This window comes from Liolophura sinensis, chromosome 8 (assembly GCF_032854445.1).
Source record: "Liolophura sinensis isolate JHLJ2023 chromosome 8, CUHK_Ljap_v2, whole genome shotgun sequence".
NCBI lineage: Eukaryota > Metazoa > Mollusca > Polyplacophora > Chitonida > Chitonidae > Liolophura > Liolophura sinensis.
In genome coordinates, this window is record NC_088302.1 from 2,287,730 (window position 1) to 2,308,389 (window position 20,660).

At 40.6% G+C, this 20,660-nt stretch overlaps 1 protein-coding gene and 1 long non-coding RNA gene across 3 annotated transcripts; both read right to left on the reverse strand.

Annotated features, from left to right (window-relative positions):
* Positions 1-1,097: 1,097 nt before the first annotated feature.
* LOC135472359 (uncharacterized) lies at positions 1,098-3,685 on the reverse strand. Its single transcript, XR_010444523.1, has 3 exons — positions 3,553-3,685; positions 2,851-2,985; positions 1,098-1,216 (listed from the first exon to the last, which is right to left on the reverse strand). It is a non-coding gene; the product is annotated as an uncharacterized LOC135472359 (long non-coding RNA).
* A 4,034-nt stretch (positions 3,686-7,719) lies between these two features.
* LOC135473785 (uncharacterized) lies at positions 7,720-19,566 on the reverse strand. Of its 2 annotated transcripts, XR_010444597.1 has the most exons (3): positions 19,383-19,566; positions 8,482-9,492; positions 7,720-8,344 (listed from the first exon to the last, which is right to left on the reverse strand). XR_010444597.1 is itself a non-coding variant. In XM_064753678.1 (2 exons), exon 2 carries the CDS (start codon positions 9,478-9,480, stop codon positions 8,569-8,571), a length of 912 nt encoding a protein of 303 aa, XP_064609748.1. In that variant the 5' UTR covers positions 9,481-9,492; positions 19,383-19,566; the 3' UTR covers positions 7,720-8,568. The 2 variants fall into 2 exon arrangements, 1 of the variants encoding a protein (XP_064609748.1); XM_064753678.1 differs by having other exon boundaries at positions 7,720-9,492.
* Positions 19,567-20,660: the final 1,094 nt, after the last annotated feature.

Consider the following 20,660-nt stretch of genomic DNA (forward strand, 5'->3'; position numbering starts at 1 on the left):
AGAACCAACTGAGGCATCAGGACAGATGTAGAGCCAACTGATGCATCAGGACAGATGTAGAGCCAACTGAGGCATCAGGACAGCTGTAGAGCCAACTGATGCATCAGGACAGATGTAGAACCAACTGATGCATCAGGGCAGATGTAGAGCCAACTGATGCATCAGGACAGATGTTGAGCCAACTGATGCATCAGGACAGATGTAGAGCCAACTGATGCATCAGGACAGATGTAGAACCAAATGAGGCATCAAGACGAATTTAGAGCCAACTGAGGCATCAGGATATAACGTCTTACTGATCTAGAACCAACTAGAACCAACTCATGTAGAACCAATTGATGCATTGGTACATAAACAATCAAATCTTATAAAACCAAATAATGCATAGATATACAGAACCAACGGATGTATCAGGACATACAGGTACATAACCAAATGATGCATCTGGATTTTGTCATAGACCCAACTGATGCATCAGAACTCAGAGCCAACTGAGGCATCAGGACTCATAGACCCAACTGATGCATCAGGACTCGTAGATCCAACTGGTTCATCAGGACTCACAGACCCAACTGATGCATCAGGACTCATAGACCCAACTGATGCATCAGGACTCAGAGCCAACTGATGCATCAGGACTCATAGACCCAACTGATGCATCAGGACTCAGAGCCAACTGAGGCATCAGGACTCATAGACCCAACTGATGCATCAGGACTCATAGACCCAACTGATGCATCAGGACTCATAGACCCAACTGATGCATCAGGACTCATAGACCAACTGATGTATCAGGACTCACAGAACCAACTGATGCATCAGGACTCATAGACCCAACTGATGCATCAGGACTCATAGACCCAACTGATGTATCAGGACTCACAGAACCAACTGATGCATCAGGACTCATAGACCCAACTGATGCATCAGGACTCACAGACCCAACTGATGCATCAGGACTCACAAAACCAACTGATGCATCAGGACTTATAGAGCTAACCGATACCTGAACGCTATGATGCACAGAACCAACTGAGGCAGGTCAGGCAGAGTAACAGCACCATGGTGACACTGATAGGAGCGGCTGTATTACACAAGTCTCTAGTACATGCACATGCCTCTCCGTCTATCCCATTTCTGTAGGCTGACTGACAGCCATTGGAATCATACTCCAGTGAACAGTAACGGTGCACTTCAGGACTTTTAACAACACCAGCTGTGAACATAAACAATACAAAGGTTAGCAAATCACATATTTATAAGATTTAAAATCATCATTTACTTGTTAGTTTTAATACACCTGGAATAGTTTGGGGCTTTGAGCACCCAACAGCTTGGGAATGCAAATGTTTTCCGGAAATTTCTCAAATATGGCCCTCAATCAATTGGAAGACAGCGCAACTTAGGAAGTGGCTGGACACCGCTAAAAATGATACTTGTGCTGGCTTATATCTGCATATATCATATATATGTATGTGATGCAAAGTGCCAACATGAGCTTGCCAATAGCTGCATATATCATATACTTGTATGTGATGCGAAGTGCCAACATGATCTTGCCAATAGCTGCATATATCATATACATGTATGTCATAAGTAGTGCCAATGTGAGTTTGCCTATAGCTGCATATATCATATACATGTATGTGATGGGTAGTGCCAATGTGAGCTTGTCTACAGCTGCATATATCATATACATGTATGTGATGGGTAGTGCCAAAGTGAGCTTGCCTACAGCTGCATGTATCATGCACATGTATGTGATGGGTAGTGCCAACATGAGCTTGCCTATGGCTGCATATATCATATACTTGTGTGTGATGGGTAGTGCCAATGTGAGCTTGCCTACAGCTGCATATATCATGTACATGTATGTGATGGGTAGTGCCAAAGTGAGCTTGCCTAGAGTTGCATATATCATACACATGTATGTGATGGGTAGTGCCAATGTGAGCTTGCCTACAGCTGCATATATAATACACATGTATGTGATGGGTGGTGCCAAAGTGAGCTTGCCCATGGCTGCATATATCAAGCACATGTATGTGATTGGTAGTGCCAAAGTGAGCTTGCCCACAGCTGCATATATCATGCACATGTATGTGATGGGTAGTGCCAACGTGAGCTTGCCTATAGCTGCATACATGTATATCATGCGCCTGTGCCACTCCCAATGATCACTTTACATCACTATCACCGCCAGCACTATTCACTGGGGTCATGGTGATGAGGCAGGAGTGATGTCAAAAAACACCCAAACTATCTCACTGTTTGTTTCTAATAATATTTTATACATATGTATTCTCTAAATGTACAGAGTGTACAACATAATTCTAACCAATGCCTGAAACGATTATCTTGAAGAATGTGGCTTAAATAGTTTCACGTGCGAACACCAGAGATTAGGTCTAAACATGTGTTTATTTATTTATTTGTTTGATTGGTGTTTACGCCGTACTCAAGAATATTTCCCCTATACGACGGAGGCCAGCATTATGGTGGGAGGAAACCGGGCAGAGCCCGGGCGAAACCCACAACCATCCGCAGGTTGCTGCCAGACCTTCCCACTTACGACCGGAGAAGCCAGCATGAGCTGGACTTGAACTCACAGCGACCGCATTGGTGAGAGACTCCTGGGTCATTACGCTGTGCTAGCACGTTAACCAACTGAGAATAAACATGTGTACATGTAGGTGTATCAAAGACACTCCAACGGTCAAGCACGCCATGTCTAGTTTCAGGGATGTAAAGCAAGTGTAGAGAGTGGTGCATGCACTTTGAGCAGTATATATATATATAAGCAAAGAGTGATTCTTGATATTGCTGAGGTGACATTGCTGGCTAACTCACATCCTCTAAATCCTCGGAATTTAATACAGCGTGAACCTGAAGGACAGTTAGATGCATCGGATGGCAACACGCGGAAACGGTCTCCGCAGTCTGGCGATTCCATGGAATCACATACATAGCAGCGCAATGTCAACACTAAAACAAAAAGAACATTTTGAGAAGATACAAGTAACAATTTGACAGAGTTTATCATAATACCTGTGAAAGTATTCAAGGCTTATTAGTACAAGAATATAGCCCACGTTATCAACTGCATTAGTCTCAGACATTGGCTTAAGCCTAACTCAACAACTTTAAATGTACCATCGTTACCTCCATAATATATATTTCTGACATGACAGACACGGTAAATATCACAACGTTAAATTAGGGCGGAGCTCAATTATCTCGCTGAATTAGATTAGTCCACATTAATAAGTCCATTTAGATGTACTCTTTTTTTTAATTCTGACGTTCATCGTGTTACCATGGCAGACTTTTACAATAGCACACTGAGTACATGAACATGTAGATGGGCTAAGGCCATATGAGAGGGTGTTTTTGGGAGGGCGTGGGAAGTAAGGCTAACATTAGCATCTTACTTTTTTTAGAACAGAAACAGTGTAATCTAAACAATTTAAACATTATGAACAACAACAACACTCAATGCTAAATCGTGTATCGCTAGAACCATTACCATGACTTTGTACACACATTACTTACCAGGTGGAGCAAACAAGATACAAAACAAAACACCCGCCGTGCATAAAACTGTGTAACAGCCAATTTGAACCATTCTGACAGATTTAACACAAATTCAGAGAAGGCAATCACTGGAGGCGGGCCTCATTTCTGGGGATGCACCACCAATAAAGGGAGATAACTTGCACCAGTCAACACAAACTAACGACTCCGACTGTAGCGGATGGGCCTTAGTGCTATTGTTTTTTTAGTGGGGTGGGCAGGTGGAGGACTGATCCGCGGAAGGAAATGAAAAACAAGGTCTTTCTGCAAAAAACATTTGCAGATAATGATTTTGTTTTTGTTTCTTTTCTTTTTTATGTGGGGGGGGGGGGGGGGGGGGGGATGGGGATGGGGGACTAAAGTTGGGAGAACAGAGTAGCAGAAAGCAAATTTGCAGTTAAACCTTGTCTGTCTCATCCCAACATGCACTTGCAATGGACATTGTTACGACATTATTGCAATGCTGTAACTAAAACTAAAAGTGTATACTGCACCGATTGTTAGCGCGATGCAGCACAAACTGCCCCGCCCAAGTTTCTTGGGTGGATTGTGTTGAAGTAGAGGTGCACCTGCCCGAAGGTTGTCACGTGAGAACTCTTCCCTATTCTAGCAGTACTGTACCATATAAAACTTCTACGGTAGCTAGGGAAGACGTCACATATCTGCGATTACTGACTCACTACGACCATTATGGTTGACGGAAACGAATGTCTGTTTGGACGCCTAGATTTAGTTTCTTTGAATAATAGTTCATTGTTGCTTTCATCGGCGCGGTTGGCTGATCACATGCAGTTGCAACATGTGTATAGGCTTGTAAGTCCATTTTATCCAAAATACAGGAAGTCGACATTTGGTGTGGGCTTCCAAACCTGCATATATGTGGTAACATAGGTGTATATACCGGGTGTCGAGATTTTGAGAATAGTTATAAATCTTGATAACAAAAATGGACAAATATATGTGTCCATATATGTTTACCTCGCGTTTTATACACGCCTAATGCATGTCTCCAGGAATTGCATACCGTATTTCCTCTAAAATTTGGGACACCTGGTCTGCTCATTTTTAGTAAATATATATGTAATCCTAGCAGGAATATTGTTTCCTTTTTTTTCTCGATTGGTTACACAATCTAATGAACAAGACACTCATATCTTTACTTTGCCAAAAGGCTGGTAATTAAAGAAGTGTGGTAGGCCTATTTTACTTTTAGTACTACTAATATCTGCCCTAACTTTTAAACCCTAATACCGCATGATTTTAGCTACTAAAAATCGTCCAAATCGCACAGCCGGCTGTGTAAGGCCAGGTTTTTGGGACCCAACACGCCTATAGAACTTGGGTAGAGGTTCCTCTTATATCACCCCAACATTTAGCAATCAGAAATCATCAAAATGCATCTTGTGTTATGTATAAACGCCTATAGACGGCCATAGACTCTCGCCTATTCAGCTGCCTCACGACCCCCAAACTATTTGGCGTGCCGCCGAAAGGCCTATTTATTCCGCCTTCCCACCACGATTTAGTTACCGGTACTAAAAATTGTCGCAGACCAAAGCTTCCAAGCTGTATAGGCGGCCCATGGTTGTATTTGGAATACAACGATGTATTTGGAATACAACGGTGTAGAAATTCCCGTAGGTTCCCGTAGTTTTTGTTTTTTTTTCAATTACCCATTCTTCACATCAGACAATCAACGTGATAAGCATAAATACGTAGTCTTGTTCCTCTACTTAAGAACACCTATACCGTCTCTTCCCAACTTCGGCGTCCCGTGCCCTCTGCACCCGCAATCAAAGAGTAAATAATATATATATTTCATTTAACGACAATTTACAAAGTAGTATGCATCGTACACGACTTGGATACTGATTTGAATTCATTCGAAATTTTACCGGAAAAGTCTTAACAATTTTATTTGTATTAGCAGAGATATCCCTCCACTTATAGTCAGCAAAACGTAAACAAAACGTCCGATTTAGTGTACTAGTATTCGGATACTGAAAATTTAAATGTACTAGAGGACTAGGCCTACTGTGTTCCCGTATCCCGAATAGACGACTCGACAGTGAAAGTCTATGCGAGGAAAAACTTTAAATGTTTGTCATTTCTGAATATGAAATAATGGATATAATATCTACCACTGAATTAAACAAAGCAGTTGGTAATGATTAATGATAAGCCGTCCACTGATCAAAGCCACTCCCAGCAGCATATCGTAAACCACTAAAATACCATTTCAATATGTCCCTGAGGAGTAAGTAATTCCCTAGATGTTGAAAACCCGCAAACGTTACCCATGAAACTGCTCAGTAACTTATTGAATTCTGTCGTAACATTTGTCAGTGGACAGATAAAGGATAAAATACTTGTGTAGTTTTCTGCGATATATCCAAGGCTTTTGACACCGTCTGGCACAAGGGCTTGCTATTTATAGATGCAGCAATATGATGTACAAGGTGATGTTCTTAACTGGTTTCATAACAATCTAATCAACCGTAACCACTAAGTTCCGATATGACGATCTACATCAGCTTCTAAACCTGTCTCCGATGGTATCCCGCAGGGATCAGTACTTAATCCGTTGTTATTCTTGATATGTTTTAATGATATAGGTACAAAATCGTTCGATCGTCTTTGCAACAGAGTTCCTCTCCCGTTAAAGAACACACACACACACACACACACACACACACACACACACACACACACACACACACACACAAACACACACACAGAGTTCTTCCATATTTTACTGTACTGAAATGAATAACAAAGATTATAGATAGAAATACTTTTCTCTTAATCAAACAGATTAAGGGCATTCATAATTGATACTTTTTTAAAAAAATCAATAACTGAGTATATGGACAATTTTGTATACTATACAATTTAGAGTTAGATTCTCTTCACAGAAAACTGGACGCAAGAAATTATCCAAAATTACATTAAGATAAGTTTTTTACATACCGCAGTGAACATGTGACTGTCACATAAAAGTCAGGGTTCCAAACTCGGAGCTTGACAAGACAACATGTCCTGTCAAGGGACAGGACTCCAACCATATGACCACATTGCCGTATCAAGATACATGGCCCCAGCGACATAACCACATTATATTGCCATACCAAGGTACATGGCTTCAGCGATATGGCCACATTACATTGCCGTATCGAGGTACAGGGCTCCAGCCATATGGCCACATTGCCGTATCAAAATACAAGGCCCCAGCTATATGACCACATTATTATTGCCATACCAAGGTACAGGGCTCCAGCCATATGACCACATTGCCGTATTATATATACTAGTATATTATGATTGCTGTTATATTAGTATGCATATATAGTTCTGTAATTCTTGAATATGGCGTTAAGTAATAACCAAATAAATTAAAGGCCACGTCGAGGACACCGGTCATGACACCCCACTCCACATAAGTACTGCACCGGACCGGTTGGTATATACTTTGACTGCCATTTGATACTATAGGGGGCCAAACATGCAACAAGCACAGGCCTACCAAGATTAAGGTCTGGAACATGATTCGACTTCAGCTTACGATATAAACGACTACACCGAGGAGAGTCAAAGCAGAGCAGTGACAACAGCTTTTGTGAGTAAAATCTGACTGACAAATCTAAATGGAGGCCGCAACTGAGAGCGAGAGCCAGTGACCTCCTTGGTCGGAAGCTAATCGACTGGGACATCAACACTTTATTTATTTATATTTATTTATTTGATTGCTGTCTTACGCCGTACTCTAGAATATTTCACTTATACGACGGTGGTCAGCATTATGGTGGGAGGAAACCGGGTATAGCCCGGGCAAAACCCACGGCCATCCGCATGTTGCTGGCAGACCTTCTTACGTAAGGCCCAAGAGGAAGATAACATGAGCTGGACTTGAACTCACAGCATCTGCATTCATTAGTGAGAGGCTTCTGGGTCATTACGCTGCGCTAGTGCGCTAGCCAACTGAGCCATGGAGGCTCCTCACCACATTATATAGATGAGCCAGGGAACCTGACTCTCAAATGAAGATTCTTATTTGAGGCTGCATGCATATAACCCATGAAATAAGATGCACAAGAACTGAAACACACTCTCAGAAAAAAATGACTATAAAATATTTATTTTCTTGTAAATATGATCAATGAATATATATAAAGCGGTAAACAAGTAGATATCCTTGAACTTGCGCAGATATTAAACAATCTATAATGTTATTGTCTTTGTTTGGAGTTGGAGACATATATCTTCTCGGAAGGCTTCCACGGGTTTATGTATGACATGACGAGGGTAATGTTTGTGGAACTAACCCATTATACAACGTTCTCTCCACTGAAACAAAAATGAAGGCTGAAGAATTTACTTTCATTATCGTATTACATGAGCGCATGACACATGTATTTAAAGACGTCGTTACATATGCACGGCATCTGTGCAGACAATACAGGGTAGTATCAAACATAACAAATGGTGCTATAAAAGCAGAGCGATTATCTCAGCGACACGTAATATTTATCAAGCAGATTCCGTTGCTTATGTTTCTAGGAGACAGTAACTGTGTGTGCTTCAACATGTTCAGTAACTTGCCGTAAATGATAACTGATGTAACTCTGTGTGTATGGATGGTGACCAGTCAGCATGGCAGATATTCAAGAGAACTGTTATAACACTGACGGTTAGGTATGGTCGCCTCGTCCAACAGTCAGCATGGCAGATGTCCAACAGAACAGTTATAAGACGGCAGATTAGGAGTGGTCGCCTCGTCCAACAGTCAACATGGCAGATGTCCAACAGAACTATTAAATCAGTGCAGGTTTGCAATGGTCGCCTTGTCTAACAGTCAGCACAGCAGCGTCTGATAGAACAGTAAAAGCAGTACAGGTTAGCAATGGTCGCCTCGTCCAACAGTCAGCATGACAGATGTGTGACAGAACAGTTAAAAGCAATGGTCGCCTCGTCTGGAGTGTTGCTTATACTTGATAATCACTCTGAGATCTGAGACAGATCCGTCAAGAGCTCTGATTGGACAATCACCTCTTGCTCCGTCCAACCAATGCTCTTGAATCGTCCTTTTGATGTCAGCTGCACGCTGTAGCCGACCCTGTTTTCCTCGTCTGTTGTTTCAATCACTTCGAGGTTGGGTCCCTGGTAGCCGGAGTAAACATCGTGTAGACTAGTGACGAAAATGGTAGAGACAATTTCATCCGTATCCCTTTTTCGAACCATAATCGGAAACCAGTCTTTCCCCAGTGACATCGTTGTGATGACTTCAAATTCGGCTGTAACTTCCGTTTCGTGTACGCTAAGAAAAGCTTTCGCTTTGTGTCCCGCTTTAATGGTAATTTCCGTGTCGACGTTCCAGACATGCACGTCCTCAAAACACTGGCTTTCCGTTTCCGTGACAGAGAGCTCGCCATTGACCCCTGCGCTCACACTTACAACATCCCCTGGCAGGGAGAGCTCAATGTTTGTGCTGGCACCAAGCGTGTAGTTCTCCTGAAATTCCACGGACACGGAGGCAGCGGTTTCCCGCTGGGTCGAAAATGTGTACTTTTGTTCCATAGGAGTCCGATTTTCATACTCAGCCGAATGCAGCACAATGGGAACGCCCAAGTCTTTGGGAGTGGATTGGGGGTTAGGTCCAGATATGGCACGTACATTTACTGGCGGTTTCACAGCAGTATTAGGGTTCTCTGCACTGTAAAAGCTTGTCCAGTTTGTTTTGTGATCGAATTTTAAGTAGCTCCATCGCATATCAAAATAGAACTTGTTTTTTCTGGCAAAAAGCTTCAACGGCATCCCAATTTTGCGGAGATGTTTCTTCCATGCATAGTCCTCCAGGATCTTTCTCAGATTCACAACGAACCCCTTTGTCTCTGCTTTAGGAGATGCCATTTTTCTTCAGACCTGGGGCAAAAGAAAAACGTTTTCATTATAAACATTTGTGGTCAGTCAAATTACAGTAAAACGTAACGTTGATAACTACATGAAATTTTGTGCAATAAAATAAACCACACAAATGAAAATGCAAAAATACAAGTACAATTTGCTACTTATAATCTACTAACTTTTCTCCACCAGTAATGCTCAGCTAAATTTCACCAGAATACATGCTAATTGCTTTCATAATTAAACTGAAGTATACTACAGTGTTACAGATTATTTGGTATAGGGTAAAGAATTTACCAACAACTATGCAACTCAAATACGTTGAAAATAAATTGAGAAGTCCATTGACCCTTTCAAATTATCACCTGTGCACAAAGGCTATACAGTGACGTCACACGACCCCTAGGGGAAAAGGATTTCATCAGGGCAGCAGTGCTTTTCATTGTGAATTTGTTTACGACTGACAATAGGACTAAATCCTCAGCATGTGCATGATAAAATGTTTACGTATCACCTTTACGCTGTGTGTGTTTCTGTAGTCAGTCGAAATCTAACCCATGACCAAGTGTTACAGCCGACTCATATCTAATCTATGAAATTCGGAATAGGCCAATTTAGCAAATGATTAATTGTTTGCTAGAATTACTGACATCAGTCCATACCGTTAACTGTGCTATGTACCCTCCAAACGCTGGTCTAAATCTTTATCAACACGCACAATACTGTATTGTGTGTAGGCCTATAAAATGTCAAACATGAATTCAGTCATCATTTATTCGTACTCACAAAAGACAAAACTAAATAATGCACTTTAAATTAAAAGGAGAAATATCTACCAATATATATTCATGTGTGTGAATTTACACGTCATCCACGGATAAGAAGGACACTGCCAAAATTCTACCACAAAGACATCTTCTGATTAAATCTTTCATTCATAAAATATTTATGCATAAATTCCAGTCCACTCGTGAGGGTTAATAATTGAAAGCAGTGATGCATAACGGAAATTGCACCTGGGGTGGGCAATTGTCCCGAAGTTTGTCCCTGTGGATAACGAACATAGTACAGTTTTATCTGAGGCCACTTCCGGGAAACCCCGTTTATTTTTAGGACAGTATACACAGATCGATAAATAGAGAGATCTTTATTGCGTTCCACTAATTGGTCCACGAGAATATACATAATATAGTACATAGGTATAAAATAGTATGGCCAACTGTTGTCAGAAGAGAGAGTAAAACAATTACGCGAAAGTATACTGATTTTTCAGGTTAATTGATAACCTTCTAACAATCCACTGTTACAAGTCCTTAAAGACATCGACAACCTTCTAGTATTACATTGTTACAAGTCTTTAAAGACATCGACAACCTTCTAGCATTGCATTGTCACAAGTCCTTAAAGACACCGACAACCTTCCAGCATTGCATTGTTACAAGTTCTTAAAGACGCCGACAACCTTCTAGCATTGCACTGTTACAAGTCATTATAGACATCGACAATGCATTGTTACAAGTCCTTAAAGACATCGACAACCTTCTAACAATGCACTGTTACATGCCATTAAAGACATCGACAACCTTCTACAATGCATTGCAACAAGTCATTTAAGACATCGACAACCTTCTAGCAATACATTGTTACAATTCCTTAAAGACATCGACAACCTTCTAACAATACATTGTTACAAGTCCTTAAAGACATCGACAACCTTCTAGCATTGCACTGTTACAAGTCATTATAGACATCGACAATGCATTGCAACAAGTCATTTAAGACATCGACAACCTTCTAACAATACATTGTTACAAGTCCTTAAAGACATCGACAACCTTCTAGCATTGCACTGTTACAAGTCATTATAGACATCGACAATGCATTGTTACAAGTCATTATAGACATCGACAACCTTCTAGCATTGCATTGTTACAAGTTATTATAGACATCGACAACCTTCTAACAATGCATTGTTACAAGTCATTAACTGAGTAAAATTTTCCATATTGGGACATTTGCAAAAATAGGTTTCTATATATTTTTTTCTCTGTTGAACATACAAGCGACAGTTCAGTAGGGAATGATACTCATCTTCGCTTACTTTGCAGCTACAACATTCATTTCTTCAAAGGGTATTTTGTTTGGTATATTCCATCTACCTATTTCAATCACACGTAAGCCTGCGTGAAAGTGTTTCTATGTGATAATTAAGGTATATGGTTTCATATCAAAGTCTCCCATTCATGTAAAGTCCTCCCCCGGTATTAGCTCTTAACCTACAAGCCAAACTTTGTGAAAACTAGTCATGTAAATATATATCATGTGCACGCCTATAAGGCTGCATTTTGAACTGCTCTCAAAATTCCATTCAGAACTCTCAATGAAAACTACAAAACCTGAATCAACGAAGTTAAGAGTTCAAACCCAGCACTGGCTAGTCCGACTGAACTGTTAAACATGTCTTATTTGTAAGTATTTATTTGGTTGCTCTTTAAAGCCATACTCAAAATCTTCAGCCTGCTTAAGACTTAAAAGTGAAATATTTGTGTGGATAACGTAAAGTGTGTTCCCATACTGAATGTATGATTATGTTTTTAAAGCCGGCACTAACATGCCCAGTAGTGAATGAAATGGTTAGTTAATGCAAGTCAAGTATGTTCATTGGTCCGATTAAATTTCCACATGTATAGATCTAATATGGCTTGGCATCTTACTTAGAAATAGATAAATGGGAATTGTGGTCAGGGTCTTCCACACGAACAAAATACATATTTATATGTAAATAAGATGAATATTATATTCATCTAATAGCGAAGCGTTTTCATAACTCAGAAAAAAGGGACAATTTTATCGTTTTGAAAAATTCTCACAGTATCAAACAATATCTAAAACACTTTTAATACCTGGGGCCGGTTTCATGAAGCTTACTTAGTGTTAAGTTGCCCTTAGCTAAGTGCACTTTATTTCTCTACAACATACGTTGCTATGATAATTAAGGGCTTACCTAGCTAAGTGAGCTTCATGAAACCGACCCCTGAATACAATGGCTCCAGCAAGGCATGGTAACCTGTTCCTTGTTTGAATACCATCGCTTTCAAAATTAATTCTGTTATATGAAAATTATGTCCATTGTAGCGGACAGGACCCCAAACCGACATGTTTATAGTAGTATACTATCTCATTTGAACGTCAACAGGCACGGAAAAACGCTAGCTGTACCTACTTGGCACTAAGCAATGTTATTATACATGTTAACAGGTACACAAAGCCTTCTTGTGTTAGCTATCATTCATACTTTCAAACAGACCACAATGTTTACTAGATGCATATAAGGCATGTGGTATACAGTCAAATGATCTTATCACTTCGTCCAGCCAATATAAATCCATTTCAGCCGAACTCCTACCAAAGATTACAGGTAATAAAAATGATACTTTAATACCCAGTCTGTCCTGAATATATATTACCAACAATGAGCCTCAAATCAAGATGTATACATAAAGCTCTAAAGTGCCGGTACATCTTTAAACACACAAAACCAGTATGTGATGTATACAAACAGATTATGATGGGCTGTCTATGTGGATATTCTGTTGCTCGCTCTACCTATATAGTCTGTTTCTTTCAGCCAGTCGTCTAGATTCAGTTGTGTGTAAAATCGGACATCCTGGCCAAAATTTCCTTTAGTCAGTGCCTCGTCACCCGAGGCAATGAGTTCTTGGTGTTGAAACCAAGCTTATGGTGTGTGTCGTCATGGATTAGGAAAAGTATACATTTTCTTTTGTAATAACATGGAGGTCCACCATATCACTGCATAGAGCGTGTGGTGTTACGTGTCAATCACGATTTTACAGATTGCTGTATGCAGGCGAAACATATTATAGTACAGCATAGTTGTGCAGTTGGGCAACTCATGGATGCAGTCGAAGAGGTGTTATCTTACACACGGTATGTGTAACCCCCTGGACGGCGGGTACTGACCAGCATGTACGTGTATGGGTTCTTCTCCCAGGGGAAATCAATACAAACAGCCACTATCAAAACAAACGAAATTCACTCAGTTAATCCTAGCTCGGGTCTGGCGCTGATCTCGTGATAAATGGAGGATAAAATTGCCATTTAGTCTGGAGTCGCCGTCCCCAGGTGCCCAGTCTCCACCCGCCACCATCACTGCATCAGCTGCAGGAATTTCGGAAAAAGAAAAAGAAATCCGAACTGCCGCTTCAGTGCTTTAACGATGATGCAGCCATTTCCAGGAATAAGGGGACAAAACATGGGTCATAACAGCACATATCAAGTCCTCTCGATGTTCAACACTCTATGCTAAGCAATATATGGAACAAATAGTAAAGCCTGCCTTTAGGAAAACAGAACATTCACAATCCAAGCTGACTGATCACATTAGCGCGACGAGATAAAGAAGCTGACCTGTGCTAATGAAGTATCACTTTCCTTTGTCTAATGAGTTTGAACTGTTTAATAATTACCCACATTGATTATTCGAAAGTATACAATTTATTAGTGAAGAAGAAGTATATTAGCCGATAGAGGACCTTTGCTACTATACCTCGACCTATGTAATATAGGGCGAGATAACGAGAGGTCCTATATCGGCTTCCATAGAAAAACGTGCTATGATAAATGCAATGCTACCAGTTTGTTCCATGCATGTATCATACACTGTAAGCTATATCTCACACTTTTTCATTAAGCTAATTGTACCCCTTTCAGAGTACGAAAAGATAATTAATGGTATTTGCTATCTAATCTCATTGTTTGGAACATCACCATGCGTGTAACACAATACAGGGCGGTACATAAACTTACACGTCATGTGGGCCTCCGAGCATCTATGGTGCAAGGGCGCTTTGAGTGTCAACTCTTACTATTATAAACATCAAACACTTGTGAAATGAGCGCTCTGGTGATGAAACACAGGCAGCAGATGGTCCACAAACAGGCACCGAACATAAACAAGGCTGTGGAGAAATCAAGTTACTTGGAGTGACAGATGGCTAGAAGTATGATAGCATATCAGAGATAGATGATGGCAAAGCTTGATTCGGTGCTGCATGTAACAGGGTTATCTGTATTGCACGAGCAGTCTAGCTGTATACGACATGGGGAGAACCGATTACTGCATTCCACATCGCATGTCTATGGATGGTTTACGTAGCAAGTAAGTAAATGAATTTAAGAGACATTCGGAAAGACGGACATTCGTATACGACCCGTAGACCATGCAGGAATTTCCAAGTCAATAATCCCGGGACCCATATCCAATGGAATATGTAAGAAATTCTACATAAATAAAAAGGAAAAAAAGGCATACTGGTCCCTTTTCAATGATGCAGAGGAGACAGTCGATGTTTTGTGGACATGGAATCCAATTTTAATTTCAAGCTCGTAGTCACTGAGTAATTTCAAGGTCAAATACATTGGCCTATATGTAGATATCTGAGTCGCTATATGTAGCTATCTCAGTTGGTGGCTATATGTAGGTATCTCAGTTGATATATGTAAGTATCTCAGTTGGTGGCTATATGTAGATATCTGAGTCGCTATATGTAGCTATCTCAGTTGGTGGCTATATGTAGGTATCTGAGTCGCTGTGTGTAGCTATCTCAGTTGGTGGCTATATGTAGGTATCTGAGTCGCTGTGTGTAGCTATCTCAGTTGGTGGCTATATGTAGGTATCTGAGTCGCTGTGTGTAGCTATCTCAGTTGGTGGCTATATGTAGGTATCTGAGTCGCTATATGTAGGTATCTCAGTTGGTGGCTATATGTAGGTATCTGAGTCGCTGTGTGTAGGTATCACAGTTGGTGGCTATATGTAGGTATCTGAGTCGCTGTGTGTAGCTATCTCAGTTGGTGGCTATATGTAGGTATCTGAGTCGCTGTGTGTAGCTATCTCAGTTGGTGGCTATATGTAGGTATCTGAGTCGCTGTGTGTAGGTATCTCAGTCGGTCGCTATATGTAGGTATCTGAGTCGCTGTGTGTAGTTATCTCAGTAGGTCGCTATATGTACGTATCTGAGTCGGTCGCTATATGTAGGTATCTCAGTCTGTCGCTATGTGTAGGTAGCTCAGTCGCCATATGTCGGTATCTCAGGTGGTCGCTATACGTGGGTAGCTCAGTCGATATATAGGTATCTCAGTCGCTATATGTATGTATCTCAGTCGGTCGCTATATGTATGTATCTCAGTCGGTCGCTATATGTATGTATCTCAGTCGGTCGCTGTATGTAGGTATCTCAGTCTGTCGTTATATCTAGGTATTTCAGTCAATATATATAGGTATCTCAGTCGCTATATGTCGGTATCTCAGTTTCCATATGTAGGCTAGGTATCTCAGACGCTATATGTAGGTATATCAATCGCGCTTTGATTACAACCGTTCATAAAGCGCTGTGTTGCTGTAATTAAGATGGATGCTTTCATGGTCGATTCACTCGATTGCGTTGTTGTTGTATCAAGAAGACCAGTAGGCCTACATGTATGGAATTAGACGTTATGTTAAATCTGACAAGCGAGTTGGCAATCGAAACGCAACTTTGAACAAAAACGATATCTCATCTAAGGCGTTACTAATAACACCCTTTACTATGTATAGTTTGCCGGGCTACACATACTCTAAGGTAAATAATCAGGAAGCGGGAAACAGGCCAGTCATGTCAAGATGGCGGCTGGATGGTGTCTACAGCAGATCTGCACTTATACTTTGTTGCTCAGCGATAAAACCTGATCGGCACGGCCGTATTTAATCTTTATGTATAAAATTTATAGAAACAATATATTTCTGACTGGTTCAGTATATTTATGAAAGATTCCCTTCATAGTTTGCAGCCAGGGTTTATTTCAGTTTCCCCTATTATATTCATCACTCGTTTAATATGTGCTTCATGATATACCACAAACCCGATTATAATTACAAGATAAATACGTGAACACAAGCTTCTTTGTTTGAATACAGAGCATCAGTACAATCTCACTTTATTCCATTGCAAAAATGACAGTGTTCTATATACTTTTCAATGTTTTAACAATGCTACCTAGTGAGAAAAACGAATCTTCGGATTCTAAACACAAGTATTCCCTATTATATAGTTCATAGTTTGTTTTCTATGTATTTTTGTCAATCTATAATTATCAAAGATTACCATATACAAAGGTTAATTATAATAGCATGAACTAAACTGGGGGGCTTGCGAGCGTGTATTGATTTACTGGTGTATACAGGCCAGATGGTGTGGTCCGCGGCCCATGCCAGATGCATCTCCCAATCTTTAACCGTATAAACTATCCGCACCTCGGGATGTTAACCTTGATTTGTTTACACCAACTAGGTTAAAACGACACCCTTATAGAATTCTGATAAGTTTATACTCACACCTTGCCCTAATATCTTAGGGAAAGTAAAATGCTTAATTTGCTAAACGTGCGCAGAAGTGTACCTGGTTGAAATTTTACCTGAATGCAGATAAATTTATACCATCAGAATTGCAACCATGCATTCATGATTCGTGAGAGGAAAGCACATGAGTGTAGAAGATACATAAGTGCATGTGTGTACACATAGGGATGTAACTTGGCTGCACTATATTCCTTTATATATGATCACCCCAACTGAGCCAGTCCTCCAGTATTTCACTCCAACTGAGCCACTCCTCCAGTATTCACCCCAACTGAGCCAGTCCTCCAGTATTCACCCCAACTGAGCCATTCCTCCAGTATCACACCTTTGTATTTAACCATGCCTCATGCAAAATGGCTTTTTTTAGTTTGTTAGTCGTGCGTTTGGTTCGTTATAAGTTGTAATGTCTAGCAATGGCGTTTTAAATGAAGAAATGATTATGGCTTTATATCACCTCAGCAACATTGCAGTCTTAACGTTGTGCCGCAAGGAAGTCGTGTGTGTTTCGCATATTGTCTGTTTTAACCATTGGGGCTCGTATGCGTCGGTGTCTCCATCGAGTAGTTTAACACTGCGGAAACACCATCCAAATCGTTATTGCATATTCAGGTCAACTTCCGTTTCTGTAATGAGGAAGTCTGCCCTAAAATGGAGATTGAGCAATCAATTCTCCCTGCCGTCCTCCGTCGTCACCTCGTCACATGTGTGTTAGACACTGTATCCTCAGTGTGTGTAGCGCAGAGGCGTTTATAGTACAGGATAGCACGTGAAGCGTTAACTGATGAGTCGGCTGTATACTGATTGTGAAGCTGTAACATGAGTTAGGCGCAGTCGGTCGCGTCTTTGGTGTCGATGGACAGCGATGGGAAATGTCTACATGTATAGCGTTTGTCAGTTAATACACACATGAGTACTACCAGTCACATGAAGAATATGTGCAAGTGCAAGACCGCAAATAACAACACTGATAACTGTATGAATATGTACAACTGTTCTTGATCAATGATAATAAGGCCGTGATACAGGATGCAATATAACCTAAAGAAAATATAGAGCGTCATCGCCGTATTATGCAAAGGAGACACTGATTTCCACGAAGCCAGAAAAGCTTCGCCAATGACTCCCAGACAAAGGCCCTACGGTACAGTATAAAGCGAGTTGGTGGGCCATTGGCCATATTATTTTATGTGGATGAACTAATGAGTCCGAATGTAGACCTTTAATTTCGCCCTTTGAATTAAGAAGGCAATTGTAACAGTGTATACACATTTTCTAGACGGTTACATGTTTACAGACGGTATGTTATTTTACATATTCTTAAAAAAACAACTTTTGTTTTTTCCCCACATACTCCGGTTACCGGGTCAGCAATGATAAAATTATGGATCCGCAGGAGAGACGTACAGTACGAGGCTCTTATTGTAGCTTTATTGTCACAAGCTACCTGTGCGCGGTGTAAATTTACAGGTAAGGAAATCAATAATTGGAATATCGACAAATGCACGTGTTAACAGTAAAGACACGATAGGACATCGCCATCTGAAAACTACAGAAGGATTAGAATGCAGTTCTGTATTGCCAGCGAGGGCTTCTATCAAACAGGCATACAACAAAACCAAACAAATGAGAACGGGCGTTAAATGATACCATGATATGTTTTAGAACAGGAACACACAATTGTCCCAGCCCAGGCGTGTTTATCTATATTGTGACTATTGCTTAGCGATATGTTATGGTACACACTATGTAACGTGTGTGGTAATACCTGGGCTGCGTATCACCAAGAATCCTCACACTATTCACCATTATCTGGTGAATAACTGCAATGTGGAATAGCCCAACCTTACACCCATGCGTTTACTAGTATAGGCGACTTGTTTTGTTTTTTTTTCCTCGGAACGCTACTGTATGGTGAGCATATGTCATGTTATATCCACCCTAATGCGCGTCCGACTGGCGTTTGTTTGAATGTCACATGACAGTGAGGATTTGACCTAGGCCCGAATGTGCAGTTATTACTTCAGCACAATTACAAACCCGGCCAAAATGCTCTAAACGTTGACTGTTTGTTGAGAGACCTATACGTCAGAAGGGCGTGAGACTGAGCATCCAGACAAAATGGCCGACTAAAATGTTCTGCTGGTTTGCAAACGTCTGCAAATGTTGCTTTCCATTAAACGCAGATGTTCTTTTCTCAGTAACCAAACAAATGATTCAGAATTTAGAGTTTTAAATACAATTTTTCGACCAAGTGGGAAATACTGGACAGAAATGTTAGAGTTGGACTTACGTGATACATTAGCATATTTACTGGAGGACATTTCAGCTATATCCTGTATAATCCCTGTTAACATAGGGAAATTCTTTGGGCTTTAGAGTTTAATTATCACAACAAAAAGAGAAAATTGCGCATAACTAACCTACTGGAATGATAAATCTAATGGGGGTTAATGGAGAAGGCGGAAATAAGCCATTAATAGCTAGGCCTACTTACAATTTTTGTCGGATGCTGAGCGTTCCTCTTTCCAGCAGGAAGAAACAACTTTCCTAGGGATCCGAAATTTTCCAATTTACCAGGGTGGAACCGCTTTAGTTACTGTTAAAACGAAAACGCCAAGTATATTCCTGATCGCAAAAGCTCAGCTAACAGTCATCCGCCGTAAAGAGAACACTACCAGATAGTATGGTTAATTATAGCAGGCTTGTCCCTCAGCTCGCTATATACACCTCAGGTCGGCAGTTCATTGGCTCGCGGCAGCCACGTGACTCGATATTGCCACTGGTTCATTAATATTGAGCGCTGATTGGATTCCTGGTGTGCAGGGTTATTGTTCTTAGCTATCGGTGTTAAACGGCTGACATTAGGCAGACGCACTGGTACAATTTACTCTATCAGGGGAGCGTCATACAGATACCGGTGACCATCACATGCTACATACCACACAGATCCTTGGGTTATACATGCGTGCATGCTTGACTTTATCGACACGAGCATAGGAATATGTTGTCTAGACAACAACTTTGCATGTATATGGCGCTGTAACATACATATAGCGATACATAAAGTTAAATGTCTTTCAAATTCAGTACGGTACATGCATTTACAATACAGTCTGTAGACCAATGTATATATGCACGTTTGGAAATTGTTTTGATCGTTCAGGCCTATTTAAAGTGCACCTAAAGATGAAAATCCTAATATGTAAAAGTATCTTCTTTTGCTTTCAACAAGACTGGGTAAAAATAATTGTAACATGGCCATCATCATTAAATTGCACACTTTCCACTCGGCACTTGATGTATGAGGTGATATAATTATGCATCATCTGTACATCCACCATATACAATCAGTATACATTAACTTAAACAAGTAACAATATATGTAAACTTGGGGTTTTATCATGTATGCATTTATATGTTATGAAAGGTATATAATGCCGAACAAATAGTCACACGTGTTGCCGGTGTTACAAACTGTTGAAGGTTAGATGATACCTTCTTCCATATCCTATGTTAGCTGGGGAGAGTGAAATGCTAACAGTTATGCAGGGCCGTCATGCACCAGCCTGACGACATATGCCACCAGCCTTAAGCCATGCATTCTTGTGCTTCGTGGAAACATCCGGCATGAGTGCGAATAATACATAACGTAAACAAATTTCTACACATAATGCACGAAGTACAGGCACGTCTATGCATGTCTATTGCATCAGAAAGATACTGGGATCCCTATTCTCAAACTAGAAATTCCCACTTACCCATGACCATTGTT